Below are 18,073 nucleotides of genomic sequence, written 5' to 3' on the forward strand. Positions count from 1 at the left end.
ATAGTGAAATATGGTTATGGTAAAAAAATCACATATTTTCGATAACGTTTGTGTCCCGATCGAGGCGGTCAACCCTTTTTACGCTTATTATCACCTATGGGTAGCCTTATCCATGGAACGTAAAATTTTTGAAAATTTTATACTAGCTGCTACATCACATATATGTGAGAGTGTGTGCATGAAAAAATCCACCAAAACTAGTTAAGAAGGAGGGGGTAAGAACAAATTCACTTAATTAGATGAAATTAAGTTAATGTTGACCACATCGATCGAGACCCAAATATTATCAACATTAGATGAATTTTTTACCATATCCTTATTTAAATATGCTGATCACATCTGACGGTCAAAATTTAATATTTTGAATTTTAGACATTGGAACCACAACATGCCTACTAATGTGGTATAACTTGTTTAGTGGCTTTTTGCAAATGTATGCATTTGTGAAGCAACTATATATTATAAATAGAATTTTGCAAATATGTCCGCATGATGCGTTACGTATTGTGAAATATGGTTATGGTAAAAAAATCACATATTTTTGATAACGTTTGTGTCCCGATCGAGGCGGTCAACCCTTTATACGCTTATTATCCCCTATGGGTAGCCTTATCCCTGGAACGTAAAATTTTTGAAAATTTTACACGAGCTGCTACATCACATATATGTGAGAGTGTGTGCATGAAAAAATCCACCAAAACTAGTCAAGAAGGAGGGGGTAAGAACAAATTCACTTAATTAGATGAAATTAAGTTAATGTTGACCACATCGATCGAGACCCAAATATTATCAACATTAGATGAATTTTTTACGATATCCTTATTTAAATATGCTGATCACATCTGACGGTCAAAATTTTAATATTTTGAATTTTAGATATTGGAACGACAACATGCTGACTAATGTGGTATAACTTGTTTAGTGACTTTTTGCAATTGTGTGCATTTGTGAAGCAACTATATCTTGTAAATAGAATTTTGCAAATCTGTCCGCATGTTCTTTTTATTTCGTTAAGAATCAAGTAGGTAGACAAGGAAAGAAACTCCGATTTTCTTTACAAAATAACCGAAAGAAAAACCGATATAAACCAGAGAAAAACCAAACCGAACCAAACCGAACACAATTGATTTTTTAAAAAAAAATTGAAAAACCAAACCGAATTAAACCGAATAAATAGAACGGTTTGGTGTTCGGTATCACCTATAAACCGAACCATTCAAACCGATTAACACCCCTAGGTAAAATTCCTGACGAATTGACTTTATTATCATCAAGTAGACTAGACTTGGAATATGAACTATTCAATCATACCACAAACTTAATATTTACAGTTATCATCGAGCTGACCGCAGTTATCATGAAAGGAAGCGAACTTGAGTATACCACTTCAAAGACATTACATTTGGTAATGAGCATAAATTTTTCGTCTAATAATTTAGAAGGGGAAATTCCTGAAGAATTAAGTTCTCTTGTTGGATTGGGTTCCCTGAACTTGTTGAGAAACCAGCTAAGTGGAAAGGTTCCATGAAAGTTCGGAAAGTTAAGCAAGTTGGAAACTCTTGATCACACGCACAACCACCTCTATCGAGAATCCCCCAAAGCTTGTCTTCTTTGACCTCATTGTCACACTTCAGCTTGTCTAATCTATCAGGCATAATTTCTTCAGGTTTTCAACTTTAGACACTGGATAATTCATCCTACATGGGGAATCCATCACTCTGTGGTTTTCCTCTTTCAACCAAGTGTCAGGAAGACGAAGATGACAGCCAAACGAAACAGACTTTTCAAGCAGGAGACAGTGAAGATGAACATGACTAGAGGCCACGCAATGCGATGGCCTGTTGTGATTGAGTCAGCAATCATCAATCATACGATGGTACACTAAAAATGAAATACTGATATATTTATTAACGATACACTAAAAATGAAATATTGATATATTTTTTAACAAACATAGTTATATTACATACATTTATATAGAGACATGAACAACTTGCTAGACAAATGCTAACTACCAGACATAGAAGTTTAGACTCTAATTTACAGATTTGTAGTATGTGCTCTGGGGAATTCTGGATTGAATATAATAGATGGGGGATTAGTCCCAGTTGGTGTAATTTGACGTGTACATCGGTCAAAGAAAAAGATGCGTTTTGACATAATAAAATTTCATTGACTTGGACTTTGTCAAATTAGTTTATTTGTTACAACCATGCACGATTGGTGACAAACATTAAGTGATTTCAAATATGTAAACAGCTTTCGGCATTCGCATCTTAATAATGGGTCATCCTTTAGGACATATTAGTGGTGTTTTTAGTTTACCGGAAATTCTGACAGTCAAACAAGGTCTGAATTCAATGAAATTTAAAAAAAATAGTCACTAATATATATACCGATCAAATCAGATGGTGTCGATCGATTCCAATAAGTTTCCTTCATATAGTCGCTTTTATAATGCGATGATTTTATTATAAACTTTATATAAAAGTTATAATACATTAGTAGATACTTCGACGATCGACAAACTCCAGTTTAAAATATGGTCGATCGACACCAGCAGATGTGATTGGTATATATATTTAGGGAACCCGTAAAAATTTCATCCATTTTGGACATGGTTTGACTATTCGTACTTACGGTTAACCAAATAAAAGGCGTTTTGACATATTAAAACCCACATTGACCGGAACTTTGCCAAATGAGTTTCCTTGGTGCGATCCCGCACGATCGGTGAAAAAAAATAGGTGATTTCAGATATGCAAACGACTTTTAATGTTTGCATATTGGTAATAGGTCTTCCATTATGATATATTAGTGGTGTTTTTGGTTTACTGAAAATTCTGACGGTTAAACGAAGTCCGAATTGGATGCAATTTTTACAGGGTCACTAATTATATATACCGATCACATCGGCTGGTGTCGATTGATCCCAAGAAGTTTCCTTCATATAGTCGCTTCATAATGCAATAGTTTTATTCAAAAACCTAATATAAAGGTTATGATACATTAGTGGACACTTGGGCGATCGACAACTCCAGTATGAAATATGGTCAATCGACACCAACAGATGTGATCAGTATATATATTTAGGAACCCTGTAAACATTTCATCCGTTTTGGACATGGTTTGACTGTTCATACCTACGGTCAACAAAAAAATAGGCTTTTGACATATTGAAACCCCATTGACCGGGGTTTTGCCAAATGAGTTTCATTAGTGCGACTGTGCATCATAGGTAACAAAAATTAGGTGATTTCAAATATGCAAACGACTTTCGGCGTTCGCATCTTTGTAATTGGTCATCTCTTTAGGCATATTTGGGGTATTTTCGGTTTATCGGAAATTTCGACAGTTAAACGAGGTCTGAATTGGATGAAATTTGTACAGGGACACTAAATATAAGTACCGATCACATCGGCTGGTGTTGATTAATTTTGAGAAGTTCCATTCATATAGTCACTTCATAATGCGATAGTTTTATTTTAAATTTAGTATAAAAGTTATAATACATTAGTGGACATTTTGGCAATCAACAACTCCGGTTCTAAATACGGTCGTTCGACACCAGCAGATGTGACCGTTATATATATTTAAGGACTCCATAAATATTTCGTCCGTTTTGGACATAGTTTGAATGCTCATACCTACGGTCAACAAAAAAAATAGGGATTTTGACATATTAAAATCGAATTGACCGGGGCTTTGTCAAATTAGTTTTCTTGGGGTGCGACCGCGCATGATCGGTGACAAAAATTAGATGATTTCATATATGCAAACGGCTTTCGACGTTCGCATCCTCGTAATGGGTCATCTTTAGGACATATTAGTGTGTTTTCGGTTTACCTGAAATTATGACGGTCATACGAGATCCGAATTAGATAAAGTTTTAACAGGGTGTTTAAATATTAGTACCGATAACATCAGCTGGTGTCGATTAATCCCGAGAAGTTTACTTTATATAGTTATTTCATAATACTACAATTTTATTTTAAATCTAGTATAAAGTTATAATATAAAGAAATATAAAATTTTAAATCTAGTATCATTAACATATATAATATTTTATGTATAATTATTACTAAAAAATACATATAATTGATATGTGTATAATATATTATATGCATATATAATATTTTTTTGGCGTGCTTTTACAGGCCGAGCATTGCTGGCTTTTGGCGGGCCGGACCGTATTTCACACCTCTAAACTAAGCCATGTCCAACTACCAACAGAAGCGGGCTTTGAGGGGTTTTCTCGCGGGCCAGGCCGAGTAAAAGTTTATCGGGCTTTCAGGCGTCCGCGGGCTAAATGATGAGGCATACATTGCCCTCCTTTTTGGTTTAATTTACACATTTATTTACGAAAAAAAGACCTAAATTTCATACAACATCTAGAAATGAGAAATAATTGAATTTAACTAATTTTGGACCAAGTCCAAGCTCCAAGTCATTTAATTCCCCATGATATGGAAGCGCCAAGGAAGATCCTTGTTCCTTGTGTAGAAATTATTTAACATTATCAAATTAAAGATTAATTTCATTCTTGTCAATTCAACTTGTGGCCACTCCCGTTCAAGAGCAAGTAGGCCGAGGTCTAGGGCCAAAAAAAAAAATAGGGGTCTTTTTTTCTCAATTTACATGTCAAGTTTCAATAAAAAATTAATATATAATTAATTATTAGGTCTAAAATTTTGATTTTTTTTCCATCTTTGTAAATCAAATATGATATTTAACTCTTAAAATCATAAATTTAGTATGAAAAAATAATACATTATATTGCATTATGAATATAAGGATCTTAATAATATTTAATTAATTAATAATATTTTTTAATTAATAATTTTTTATTTTTCGTCTAGCACTTTGATAAACACAGGACGGGCCCTGCATGTGGCCATTGAGACATGCAGATAGGTTCCAAGACTCATCGTTAATTAAACTTGAAATTAATGAGTTCTTGTACAACATTAGTGTTTTCAATTGAAATTTCATATAACATCGAGTACAAAGTACAAACTGAAAACAAATGAGGAATAATTGAACTAATTATTAATTATAAAGTTTGGACCAAATCCAAGTTCCTAATCATTTGAATACTGTGAAATTAGGATGACTTTTCAACGGTTCTACCCAATTCATTTTAAAGCATCAGTTGAATTCAACTAATTATTATTTAACCGCACACTAAACACAAGACACCTGGACACAAATTACACTATGATTTGAACCACTGATCCTATTTAAATCAATCATTTTATCGTGCTCTATGCTAAGTCCATCTCTGGAACAAACAGTAGATCAAATTATGGAGTACTATGTTAACTTCAACCCTATTGTGTTCCTCTGTCTTCATTTTCTACTTTTGCTAAATTCATGTATGGGGGATGGGCTTTCGAGCAATATTGATTCACATACATGCTTGGAGGAAGAGAGGCAAGCACTTCTCAGCTTCAAACAAGATCTTGCCGATCCTTCGGGCAGACTTTCCTCTTGGGTGGGTCATGCATGCTGTCAATGGCAAGGGGTTTCATGCAGTGGCGGATCCAGGATGAAATGGCTATCCGGGCTTCAAAAAAAGTCTATTAGATAAAAAAGAATATAGTGTATTTTTGAGTCTATATGGCCTTACGGTATGATTTTTTGAGTTGATGAAATTTTCATTTAGCCAATAAACAATGGAAAAGTGACCGACATTCAAATCTTATTAGCAGGTGACAATGTTTTTTAGTCAAGCGAAACTTCATTTTGTTATCAAAGTACTGCAACACCACAAGAACAATAATGTAATCTAAAACTAAAAACCAAAACCAGATGCAAAACAACAAACAAGATAAACTTCATTACATGCCCAAGTTCTAATCGGTAAGACTAAGAGGGACTGAACAAGAACAAAATAAAATACTTTTAGGGAGAGTTGAATCTAGCACTCCTGAATTAACATAATCAAGCCTAACTAATGAATGCAAGTAGGTATGGTAGGTTAATTTATGTTTTACAAATATCCCACCAGGGCTTAAGCCCTTGCAAGACTAGCCTAAATCCGCCACTGGTTTCATGCAACAATCGAACCGGTCACGCTGAAAAGATGGACCTCCGGAATCCATATCCAGATGCCTACCCTGATGATTGGCACTCCACAGAGTATAGGCGGTCCTTTTTGAAGGGTAAAATAAATCCTTCATTGATTCGCTTGAAACATTTATCTTACTTAGATCTAAGTTGGAACGATTTTCAAGATTATCCTATCCCCAAGTTTATTGGCCAGCTTAAGAGTTTGAGGTATCTCAATCTCTCATATTCCCAATTTGCTGGAGAGATTCCCTCTTCTCTTGGTAACCTCTCATACTTGAACTATCTTGATCTTTATCTTTATGAATGTTATTCGAAAGATATGAATTGGCTTTCTCATCTCCCTTCCCTAAAGTACCTCAACCTTAGCTATGTGAATCTCAACAGCACAGGAGTACGTTGGTTACATGATGTTCTCATGCTGCCTTCACTCTTAGAGTTGCATTTGTCTAGTTGCCAGATTAATGGAAGGCTTCATCAGCTGCCACCCCTCGCGATCAATTTCACATCGCTTTTGGTCCTCGATTTGTCTGACAATTTTCATATTTCTTCATTCCCCGTGTGGCTTTTAAACCTTATAGGCCTCAAATCCCTTGAATACCTAAACTTATCGGATATGGACCTTGAAGGTCAAATTCCTCGAGTTATCGGACATCTGTGCAAGCTAAAGATGTTAGATCTTCGGTTCAATAAATTCGACGGAGATCTTGAAGAGTTTTTGAGTGTTTTTTCAAATTGCCAAAAAAATGGGGAGATGGGAAGCCAATTGCAGCATCTTGACCTCTCTGCCAACTCTCTTTCTGGATCATTTCCAGAATCTTTTCGACACTTATCATCCTTGAAGACACTGGACCTCTCTAGCAACTCTCTTTCTGGATCATTTCCAGAATCTTTTCGACACTTGTCATCCTTGAAGACACTGGACCTCTCTTATAACCGTATGAACGGTTCCGTTATTCCTCAAGGTCTCGGACAACTCTCTCAACTTGTTGACCTAGACCTGTCTGGGAATTCATGGGAAGGAATATTAACGGAAGCGCATTTCATCAATCTCACGAAATTGAAGACATTCCGGATAAGCAGAGATAATAAATCAGCATCTCTCAGTATCAATGTGACTTATGACTGGCTTCCCCCATTTAACCTCAGCACACTTTACATTAAAAATTGTAGAGTGGGTCCCGAGTTCCCGGTATGGCTTCGTTCTCAAACTCAATTGGTTGATGTCCTCCTTGATAATGCTGAAATTTCTGGCCGAATACCTGAGGAATGGCTCTTGACGATATCTTCCCAGGTTCAATATTTGCAGTTACCTGACAATCACATTGGCGGACGATTTCCGTTCCATTTCAAATTCCCCAGAATAACTGTCATGGATTTGAGTCATAATCATTTTGAGGGTACACTACACATTTCCCCCATTAATGTGCCTGTACTAACAGAGTTGCATCTTTCTGATAATCATTTGAAAGGAACCATTCCACCTTCAATTTGCCAAGTGCCAACAATGATAATCCTCTCTCTAAGAAACAATCAATTTTCTGGAGAGTTCCCTCAGGAATGGAGTCTATGGAGAGACATAGTTGTCGTGGATGTCTCGAACAACACTCTCTCTGGTAAAATTCCCAGTTCAATGGGCATTCCAACTACTCTCAGAGTTTTGAAGATGAGCAACAATCATTTTGAGGGAGAAATTCCTTCTTCCTTGCAAAATTGCTCTGCTTTGGTTGATATCGACTTAAGTGGCAACGAACTCGCTGGAATCATACCCACATGGATGGGGTCAATGCTATCTGAATTGCAAGTTTTACAATTGCGATTCAACTTTCTAAGCGGAAATATTCCCCAGCAGTTGTGCCATCTTCAATCCCTTCATATCCTAGACCTCAGCCATAACAACATTTCAGAGACTATTCCCAAGTGTTTGGGTAATTTGACTGCTCTACGCTCCAAGGTGTCCATGAGGACATTTTTTGGTTCCTACGATGAGTTGACGACAGTTATCATGAAAGGAAGAGAACTTGAATATACGTTTGATCATGCGTTGGATTTGGTAATGAGCATTGATTTTTCCTCAAATAATTTAGAAGGCGGAATCCCGGACGAAATAAGTTCTCTTGTTGGATTGGGTTCCTTGAACTTGTCAATGAACCAACTAACTGGAAAGGTTCCACGGATGCTCGGACACTTGAGCATGTTGGAAACTCTTGATCTCTCACACAACCACCTTTCAGGAGAAATTCCCCAGAGCTTGTCTTCTTTAACCTCACTGTCTCACTTCAACGTGTCTTATAATAATCTGTATGGCAGAATTCCTTCAGGTTTTCAACTACAGACACTGGATAATTCATCCTACATCGGGAATCCATCACTATGTGCTTTTCCTCTTTCAACTATGTGTCAAGGAGATGAAGATGGCGGCCAAACTCCAGCAGGAGACGTTGAAGATGAACATGATAATGGAAAACTTGGTTTCTTTATCAGCATGGTCCTCGGGTTTGTCATAGGCTTTTGGGGTGTTTGCGGCACGTTACTCATAAAGACGTCGTGGAGGTATGCATATTTTCAGTTCTTTGACAATATCAAAGATGAGATGATAGTAGCAATTACAGTGAAGATAGCCCGCTTGCGGAGACGATTGTGATCAAGAGATGGAACAATACGGACAAGTTGTGATACAGTTATTACAGTGTGCATGATCGAATCATGTTCTTTCTTTCAGTTACTGTGAAGTAATTTTTACTTGTAAACAATAAATCAGATCATGTACTGTATGTCGCTAAGTTGATGTTCTTATTTTGTTTATGTTTTCATCTTCGAATTATCGAATATATTTTTCACATTTACAGTATCAAATTGCATCTATTGTCATTTTAACCTTTCTTGTTTCACATAGGACCAACTACTAACTGTTGATGACAAAATGAATTCTCTTTTACTAGTTGAGGGATAAAAGTACAAGAACTTGCACTCACTTGCATTTACAGCAGACAGACCTGCATATTCTCGAGCCATTCGTTGATGACAATCTGCCATTGCATCCAAGGTCCACTTCCTTCTCAGTATGTGGCAATGACACATTGTTTAATTAAAAGAATGTTTCCTAGCTTCCTTGAGGCTCTGCAATCCAGTATATATATAGATTTGAGGAAAAGGTATATGTTTCACCAAGAGTACATGATTTGCATCGCTTAAGCATAAAGCATTAAGATTGAGATTGAGTCAAACCAGCCGCTTAAAGGATCTATTCTGAGCTGCATTCTTCCTTGCATTCTCCACTCCAGGCTTAGCACGATCAAGAGCCTAAAAGAACAACAAAATGAATACATGACTTTTATATATGAAAAGATCAGACAGTGCAGTACAATGTAAGCATCACAAAATTGGTTTTGGAAAAGATATAACTACAAGGCTATGAAACTGAGCTAAAACTCAAAAACTCAACAGACAGACACCTGGACAAAGATGCTGCACCTAGCAACCACCAAGGAATGGAAGTGTGCCACCTCATCATAAACTATAACAGTCTAACCCTATGGTCGGATGATTTAACGTGAGCAAAGAAATGTAGGAGACGGGTGATGAGACCAGTTGTCAGTAATTCTACACTTATAACTCCCCAAGGTTCCACCACAATCACCAACAAAATTCTCTTAAATTCATCTCAATCCTACAAGTTGAAAGAAGACCAACAGGGAAACCCTAGACAGCACCAGATGAACATTTTTCACCTCAGATTGTTTAGCTTCATATAAGCGCATCACAACATGTATGCTATATATTGGCATTAAGCTACACAAAAGGAGTCCAGCTCAACAAGCATCTAATCTAGTATGCAAGCATGTAGTTGAGTTAGGTGTCCGTGTCACCATGCATTCAAGCATTGAGATAATTCAATTATTGTTGTTACTCAAGCTTATAAACTAAAGAAAAAGAAAGGTCAAGCTGGAGAAAGACTAGAAAAGAAAAGAGTACCTCAATCAAAGATTCTACACGACGTCGCATCCTTGTATGCATGAATCCCTCTGAACACTGGAAGAATATGTGCAGAGAAAATTTAAATCAAGCAAATCAGAAAGAAGAATTAAAATGCATTATGAATCAATAAAGAAGAATGCTACCATGCAGCAGTCTCACTCAGGAGAAGAAAGGCAACCATATGATTGTGTCAGCAATATACCAAGGACCACAATTTCAACAACATTTGTTGTACATCAAATTAAAAACTAATTTAACCTTCAATGGTGAGCTGTGAATATTAGAGTGAATCACGCATGGAAGAATCATCAAAAAGATATTAATTAACTTTAACCATCAACAATGCATATATCTTACCATGTGCAGCCTAACAAAATCTTCTAAACCATTTCCAACTGATACTATCAAATAAGGGTTCCATAATGAATTTAAAAGAAACAGATACTATTCAGACCAAAACTCTACATAATCTAAAAGCTAACTAAACCTTCCAACTAACTAAAGTTCAGAAGGTCCCGCACCATTTTCTCCTATATATTGAAAAACAATCACTGTATGCCTGTGAAAAATACATACCTTAACATGATAACTAACATATGCATGGAAAGTTGATAAACTCCAAACTGTTCGATCCAGCTTCTTGCCTTCCACATGACGAGGTAAGATTACTGCATTGGTACATGGTACAGGATTATTACTGTGAAAAAGAAAATCAAACGAGCTGCATTTCCATGAAATTACCAAAAGTAACGAATCCCGCATTGACAGATAGAGCTTCATCAGGAGCCCCCTTTAGTTCTAAAGGAGGGATCGGCGACCATATACAGTAAGGAGCATTATTAAGTCCAGCCGTACGTCTTGCATCCACAAATTCCTACATGATGACAACCGATTCAAAGTTAAAACATCACTTGCGGCTGCATACTTGACAAGTACCGATAAAAGATCTGGCAGGCTTGGACTACATACGATATCAAATGACTCTTATTAGCCACATCAACATAATAGTTATGACTGACTTATCTCTTACAGGTAAGATATTTATATTTACAAATTCATTCGGTAGTTCAACATATATCAAAATATACACAGTATACCTGCAGGAAGGAAGTTGCAAGAGCAATATCAATAGAGTCCTTGAATCTCATAGGGAAGACCACGGTCAACTTTTCTGCCTGTCACAGCAATACTAAAACTTTACCACCAAAATTTCCATGTACTGTCCTTCAAAGTAGCTAGACTAGAGAATATAGAAAACAGATAGCATTGATTTATAACATGCAACATTACCTGAGGTATAAGGAAATAAGACTCTTTTGGCCGATGCACAAGAGCAAGAAGTGGATCAATATCGGAAGGAACAGTCCTTGAAGCAAGCTGCTTCAGAACTACTCTCAATGGAGCTCCTAGCACCACTTCCCTAATGGATGCAATCTTTACCAAAAGAGCATGTTTGTACTCTACACATCAATCAACAACACAATAAAAGGATAACTCAGAATATAGCGATATATATAAATGTATATATATTACACAAAACGTAACATGGACATTAAAGGGGACTTTTAAAGACTATAATCCACTAAAAGATGATCTAAACCAATCCACACAATGCGAAAGAACTTGGCGGGTTGTATACTTAAAAATAGCCATCAGAAAAGCTCAAGAACACTATCTAAAACAGTTCAAGCAAGCCTCTCCAAAACATTCATCATTCCACCTATTACGCTCATGTACCTAAAATGTGAACTGCATTCAATAAGACACGGTCCTAAAATGTGTGAGCATATACATGGCAATATATAGCAAGCTAACAATGACCTTAAAAAAGGAACTCGTTCATTGAACCTTCATCTGTAGGAAGTTTAGAGAGATTGAGCTTCAAAGTAAGATTGAACCCATCTCTAGGTGGGTCCAGAATCTGCACCACTGATCCATAAGCAGTCTTGATAGCTTCTATAGCCCCAGCAGGCAGCCCACTCAAGAACACTGTCTCCGGAGGCGGAGTCGGCAGCGAAACCGAAAGCAGCACAATGTGTGGGTTCTTCATCGTCACCTGAAAACCCACCAAATGATCATCACTGTCTCCATTCGCAAACAAGTCAAAATCCTCAATTGGGTTATTGGGAAAAAAACAACAGATACCTGAATGTGGTAGCGGACGTCATCGAACTCGGCCCAATGGTAGTCAAGCTCCACAGCTTTTTCGATGCTGCAAAAGAGAATAAGTGATCAGAAACAAGGGGGGAGTGAGAAAGATGAGAACTTGAGTGAATTTTGGGAAGAAAGGAACGAACTTTTGGAGGCGATTGAGCAAGGTGTCGAGGAGGAATCTTGAATGGGATTGGAGAAGTATCATTGAAGATTATTGAAATGGGTTTTTGTGGGGGTTGTTTTGGGGTTCTGGGGTTTGGTCTCTGTCGGTCGGAGAGAGGTGAGAGAGTCGGAGATGGGTGGGATCTACAGTTTGGGGGGAGAATAAGAGGTGGCGTGTCAGTCCGAGAGTTCAGACAAGGAAGGAGACCGGCATGATGGCTTTTGGAATTTATACTTGTTGTCTTGTTTTTTTGTTCTGTTGCTGTTTGCTCCTTCAGTTCTGATTTAATAACGGTTGGAAACTCCGGAATTGGTAACAAAATGGAATATTTGCTGAATTAGAAAAACGATAAAATAATCCTACAACCATGCAGTGTGATTATCATAGTTTTTGTTAACAAGAAGAAGTGTTGAGACTTGAGAAATGGAGGTTATCTTTCGTCTCTGCACTAATACAAACTTAAAGTCTTCAGATTCGAGAGATAATGTGAAACATTACTTTCTTTTTTTTTATAGTCATTGGCCACAGTTATAAATTCTTGCAAGAGTCTTACAACTAATGAATGTTAGAACTCTGGCAACATATGTCGAACTTAAATTGGGAACTCAAACAAGTGCCCATGTACCAATTAAACCAACCATGTTAGATGATATACCGCTTCTTTATTATAATGTATATGAGAAATGACTTTTTTCCGGTGAGGATCACCTATGAGTTGAATCCACCTTCCTAAAGACATGAATCACATTATCACATGAATCCACGTCTAACATAGCCGCCGGCCGACCGTAGCAGCTACTGATTGTGGCCGGGAATCCGGGATACAATGACACTGCTTTGCCAACAAACCAGAATTTTCACCAATTAGTGCCACAATCGTAATATCACAAAACCATTGTGGTCAAATAATAAATTTTCATTCCCATAAACCAAACTTGCAAGTACCAAAATACCAAACTTGGACCCTCCTCGTCTTCTGAACGAGCGAGAAAGACACCAGAAAATCTCACGCCTTCTCTTCTGAAGAGCCTGCTAGACTCCAATGGAAGGAAGCCGATTCCTTCGGTTCGTTATGCCAAGAAGAACCCCACAAACCCAAAACCCCACTCTCCTCCCCACCACTCACTCCCTCTCCCACTCCCACTCTCACTCCACCGCCACCGTCTCCTGCTGCTACTGCGACTACAAACTCTTCTCCTTCAAAGACCCCATCGTCCACTTGGGCCACAGCCACTCCCTCTTCCTCCAATCGTCGGCGTCGGCTTCTCCCTCTCCGCCCTCCTCGCCGTCTCCCTCCTCCTCCTCCTCCTCCCCCTCACTCTCCTCCCCAACCGCCTCTTCCCCTCATCACTCTCCTCCTTCTTCTCCACCCCACTAAACAACGCCGTCTACGTCGTCGTCGCAACTCTCTTTTCTGTCTCGGTACACGAGTTCGGCCACGCACTTTCTGCTGCCAGGTCATCTGATGTTTCTTTTTTAACTTATTATGTTCCAGTTTGTAAAAATGTTGATGCTTTGTTTTCGAGTTTTGTTAGTCTTCATGTTTGATTAGATTGAATGCGGAATTTTAGGCAGTGAGGGGATACGTATGGAGTATGTGGCTGTGTTTGTCGCGTGTTTGTTTCCTGGGGCTCTGGTGGCTTTTGATGATGATGTAATGGAAGCATTGCCTTGTTTCTCGGCGCTGAGGGTTTATTGTGCTGGGATTTGGCACAATGCTGTGGTGAGATTGTGGTTTTTGTGTTGTTTAGTGTAGGGAGTTAATGTGGTTGGTGGAAGTAGTGTTGATTGGAGTTGAATTTTTTTACTCCTGCAGTGCTGTGTGGTTTGTGGATTGGCGTTGCTGCTTCTGCCGTTTATGTTGTTTCCGTTTTACGTACACGGTGAAAGCCCCATGGTAGTTTACTCACTGCAAGAGTTTGTTTTGTGACATTATTGATATGGTGTTAAATTTTTTTTGTGTTGTTGTGATTGTCTGGTGTAGGTGTTGGGTGTGCCTTCTACGTCGCCCTTGTCTGGTTACTTGTCTTGCGGGGATGTGATTGTATCGGTGGATGTGTGCCTATACGTAATGCGCAAGAGTGGATGGATATGGCGGCTTTCTTGAATGAGTTGTCACTTAATGATGGAAAGAGCAACATGGATGCTCAAAGAGTTGGGACAAGCGGGAAGGGGTACTGTGTTACTAACCCTTTGTTGGAAGAAAGCAAACGGATGGTTGGGGGAAAAAACCAGTCTTTGTGTTCTGACAGTCTTACATCATTTACAAGTGTTCCATGTGCTTATAGAAGCATCTCCGGTGAAGATCACTTGAGAAGTATTGAGAAAACGTACTGCTTGAATGCTAAGGATGTAGTTAAGCTTAGTAAATGTGGTGATGGATGGCCGCCTGCCGTAACCAATGGAAACAACTGCTTCTGTTCGCAGGTTGGTATTTGTATGTTAATGATGAAGGGTAGTTTGAGAAATACAATACTTTTGTGTTTCTGTTCAAATAAATATAATTCTCTTATAGGATGAGTCTTGCTTGAGTCCAATTCAAATTCCCGGCTTAATATGGGTTGAGGCTTGAGGTCACTTGTTCAAGGCCTTGTTCTCTGGAATGCTTGCGAGCTAAAAGAAAATCTTTTGCAGACTCGGGAAATTCTGATTCCATGGAATCTAACTGTGGGGGGACTTTTGTCTTTGTTGGTAACATTATCTCCATGGCACGGTCAGTCCAGCTAACTGCATATTGACCTCGTTGGGCATTTCCTTTGGGTACATATCTTCCAAATGTACTCGAAAGGATTTTGAGATGCACATTCCAGGTGTCTCTAACACTAGCTCTTCTCAACAGTTTGCCAGTAAGTACTTTTTACCATGTCTTGATAGCAAGTTGATATCTAAGACTTCTGGAGCTATATGATCATTAAGCATATTATTTTTGTTGACGAAGAATGTCCTCAAGCAAGACAAAGTGTTCCAGTTCCAGCTATTCTCCTTTTAATATTGTCCCTCTGTCTTTTTTGCGACATATCATTTATTTAGCTTTTGGAGTATATACTGGCCAACTTTGGTCATGACTGTAAGGCCAAAACCGACCTGGGTTAGACTGGACTAAGCAAGCCTTGTTTAACTTGATTATGCCTGATCCCATGTAGGACAGGTGTTTATTCTTTGTCTTCTTATATGTACATTGTATTACATATTTAAACTAAAGATTAGCTAGTAAGTCAGTGACTAACGTTCTGTTATCAACCCAATTGCGTTCTCATAAAATGAGTGGGAAAGTGTGTTCTTTGTAACATATTATCTTAAAGCCCTATTGGCCTGAGCTAGCTAAACTCATGCTCCTACATGTTTGGATGATCTCAATTTTGAACCTTTGGCCTAATGAGTACCTCAAGCTGGCCATGAATATGTATTTATGAACTTAGCCGACTAAAGACTAGTTCTCTTTCTCCTGTGGGAGGGTCTATGATGTTTTAGTTAATCCTCTTAAGTTTACGCAACTCGATAGTAATAGTCTTTCCGACAAACTTTGCATTCTCGATTTATAAGCAGATAAACAATGGTAGTGTTGTGTTTTCTATACTCACAAATGCTTCTTTCCTTGTGGAATGATATATATTAGGTATACTTGTTGGATGGTGAATCAATTTTAGAGGCAAGTCTTCTACACTTCACTTTGCTGTCCCCAAGGAAAAGAAGGAAAGTTGTTCAAGTTTGTCTTCTTGGGGGCACACTCATGTCCATCCTGGTCTCTTTGAAGATTGTTTTGTATGGTTTGTAGGCAGAAGGTAGCAAATTACTTGAAGCCATTTTTTTTATTGTGCCTTCTATATCGCATATTAGTTTGTATGTCATACGAGCTTCAAGATGATACTTTACTATTATTCATACCCCATCAATGTGCAGTGATTTTCCTTTGGACTTTAAATTTTAATACAAATATTGAATTCAGTTAGTAAGTGCATGAATCAGTAATATGCTGCTTAGGCAACAAATATTGAATTTTGTTGGTTGCTTCCCTGTTCTTTAGTGTGTCATATTTTCTGTATATTTTTCTATCACCAGCGTTTCACGCTAATTATTGATTGCTATATACTGAAACGTTTCAATTGTTGCCTTGCTCAACGTGGATATACAACTTGCTTTGCTTACACGGTGAAAGCCCCATGGTAGTTTACTCACTGCAAGCGTTTGTTTTGTTACATTATTGATATGGTGTGAAATGGGTGCGAGTTTGAACCTTTTTTATTTTTGTGCTGTTGTGATTGTCTGGTGTAGGTGTTGGGTGTGCCTTCTATGTCGCCTTTGTCTAGATACTTGTCTCGCGGGGATGTGGTTTTATCGGTGGATGGTGTGCCAATACGGAAGGGGTACTGTGTTCCTAACCCTTTGTTGGAAGAAAGCAAGCAGATGCTTGAGGGAAAAAAACAGTCTTTGTGTTCTGACAGTCTTACATCATTTACAAGTGTTCCATGTGCTCATACAAACGTCTCTGGTGAAGATCACTTAAGAAGTATTGAGAAAATGTACTGCTTGAATGCTAAGGATGTAGTTAAGCTTAGTAAATGTGGTGATGGATGACCGCCTGCTGTAACCAATGGCAGCAACTGCTTCTGTTCGCAGGTTGGTATCTGTATGTTAATGATGAAGGGCAGTTTGAGAAATATAATTACTTTTGTGTTTCTGTTCAAATAAATATAATTCTCTTATTTATAGGACGAGTCCTGCTTGAATCCAATTCAAATTCCCGGCTTAATATGGGTTGAGGTCAGTTATTCAAGGCCTTATTCTCTGGAATGCTTGCGGGTTAAAAGAAAATCTTTTGCAGACTCAAGAAATTCTGATTCCATGGAATCTAACTGTGGGGGGGACTTTTGTCTTTGTTGGTAACATTATCTCCATGGCACGGTCAGTCCAGCTAACTGCATATCAACCTCGTTGGGCATTTCCTTTGGGTACATATCTTCGAAATGTACTCGAAAGGATTTTTAGATGCACATTACATGTGTCTCTAACACTAGCTCTTCTCAACAGTTTGCCGGTAAGTGCGTTTTAGTTTTTACCATGGCTTGATAGCGATATGATATCTAAGACTTCTGGAGCTGTATGATCATTAAGCATATCATTTTTGTTGCCGAAAAATGTCCTCGAGCAAGACAAAGTTTTTCCAACTCCAGCTTTATTCTCCTTTTAATATTGCCCCTCTGTCTTTCTTGCAGCATATCATTTATTTAGCGTTTGGAGAATATACTGGCCAACTTTGGTCATGAGTGTAAGGCCAAAACCGATCTGGGTTAGACTGGACTAAGCAAGCTTCACTCAACTTGATCAGGCATAGGACAGGTGTTTATTCTTTGTCTTCTTATATGTACATTGTATTACATATTTAAACTAAAGATTAGCTAGTAAGTCAGTGACTAACGTTCTGTTATCAACCCAATTGCGTTCTCATAAAATGAGTGGGAAAGTGTGTTCTTTGTAACATATTATCTTAAAGCCCTATTGGCCTGAGCTAGCTAAACTCATGCTCCTACATGTTTGGATGATCTCAATTTTGAACCTTTGGCCTAATGAGTACCTTAAGCTGGCCATGAATATGTATTTATGAACTTAGCCAAGTAAAGACTAGTTATGTTTCTCCTGTGGGAGGGTCTGTGATGTTTTAGTTAATCCTCTAAGTTTATGCAACTCGATAGTAATATAGAATCTTCCCAG

The 18,073-nt window shown here is 38.0% G+C and overlaps 3 protein-coding genes across 4 annotated transcripts; 2 read left to right on the top strand and 1 right to left on the bottom strand.

Annotated features, from left to right (window-relative positions):
* Nucleotides 1–5,377: 5,377 nt before the first annotated feature.
* On the top strand, nucleotides 5,378–8,713 carry LOC126786941 (receptor-like protein EIX2). Its single transcript, XM_050512893.1, has 2 exons — nucleotides 5,378–5,524; nucleotides 6,029–8,713. Exons 1-2 carry the CDS (start codon nucleotides 5,378–5,380, stop codon nucleotides 8,711–8,713), a joined length of 2,832 nt encoding a protein of 943 aa, XP_050368850.1.
* A 204-nt stretch (nucleotides 8,714–8,917) lies between these two features.
* Nucleotides 8,918–12,544, bottom strand: LOC126787766 (actin-related protein 2/3 complex subunit 2A). 2 transcript variants are annotated; one of them, XR_007671271.1, is made up of 10 exons: nucleotides 12,345–12,544; nucleotides 12,193–12,259; nucleotides 11,896–12,103; nucleotides 11,338–11,507; nucleotides 11,145–11,222; nucleotides 10,789–10,921; nucleotides 10,624–10,715; nucleotides 10,045–10,094; nucleotides 9,298–9,372; nucleotides 8,918–9,189 (listed from the first exon to the last, which is right to left on the bottom strand). XR_007671271.1 is itself a non-coding variant. In XM_050513665.1 (10 exons), the coding sequence occupies exons 1-10, from the start codon at nucleotides 12,404–12,406 to the stop codon at nucleotides 9,154–9,156; spliced, it is 978 nt and encodes a 325-aa protein (XP_050369622.1). In that variant the 5' UTR covers nucleotides 12,407–12,544; the 3' UTR covers nucleotides 8,918–9,153. The 2 variants fall into 2 exon arrangements, 1 of the variants encoding a protein (XP_050369622.1); XM_050513665.1 differs by having other exon boundaries at nucleotides 10,045–10,101.
* An 824-nt stretch (nucleotides 12,545–13,368) lies between these two features.
* LOC126787903 (membrane-bound transcription factor site-2 protease homolog) lies at nucleotides 13,369–17,218 on the top strand. The gene is given in 11 exon segments (XM_050513819.1): nucleotides 13,369–13,611; nucleotides 13,614–13,821; nucleotides 13,940–14,087; nucleotides 14,181–14,261; nucleotides 14,349–14,418; nucleotides 14,421–14,791; nucleotides 14,880–14,927; nucleotides 14,929–15,210; nucleotides 15,981–16,527; nucleotides 16,637–16,981; nucleotides 17,075–17,218. Coding segments are annotated over 9 exon segments (1,572 nt in total). The 5' UTR covers nucleotides 13,369–13,406; the 3' UTR covers nucleotides 16,140–16,527; nucleotides 16,637–16,981; nucleotides 17,075–17,218.
* Nucleotides 17,219–18,073: the final 855 nt, after the last annotated feature.

The sequence above is a fragment of the Argentina anserina genome, chromosome 3 (assembly GCF_933775445.1).
Source record: "Argentina anserina chromosome 3, drPotAnse1.1, whole genome shotgun sequence".
In the NCBI taxonomy this organism is placed as follows: domain Eukaryota; kingdom Viridiplantae; phylum Streptophyta; class Magnoliopsida; order Rosales; family Rosaceae; genus Argentina; species Argentina anserina.

Excerpts from the sequence above, each read along its gene's own strand:
- LOC126786941 (XM_050512893.1), top strand. The coding sequence starts at position 5,378 with ATGGGGGATGGGCTTTCGAGCAATATTGATTCACATACATGCTTGGAG. Across the intron at positions 5,525-6,028 it reads CATGCTGTCAATGGCAAGGG|ACTAGCCTAAATCCGCCACT; the intron begins GTTTCATGCAGT and ends AGCCCTTGCAAG.
- LOC126787766 (XM_050513665.1), bottom strand. The coding sequence starts at position 12,406 with ATGATACTTCTCCAATCCCATTCAAGATTCCTCCTCGACACCTTGCTC. Across the intron at positions 10,922-11,144 it reads TTGCAACTTCCTTCCTGCAG|GAATTTGTGGATGCAAGACG; the intron begins GTATACTGTGTA and ends GTCATCATGTAG. Across the intron at positions 9,373-10,044 it reads GTGTAGAATCTTTGATTGAG|GCTCTTGATCGTGCTAAGCC; the intron begins GTACTCTTTTCT and ends TTGTTCTTTTAG.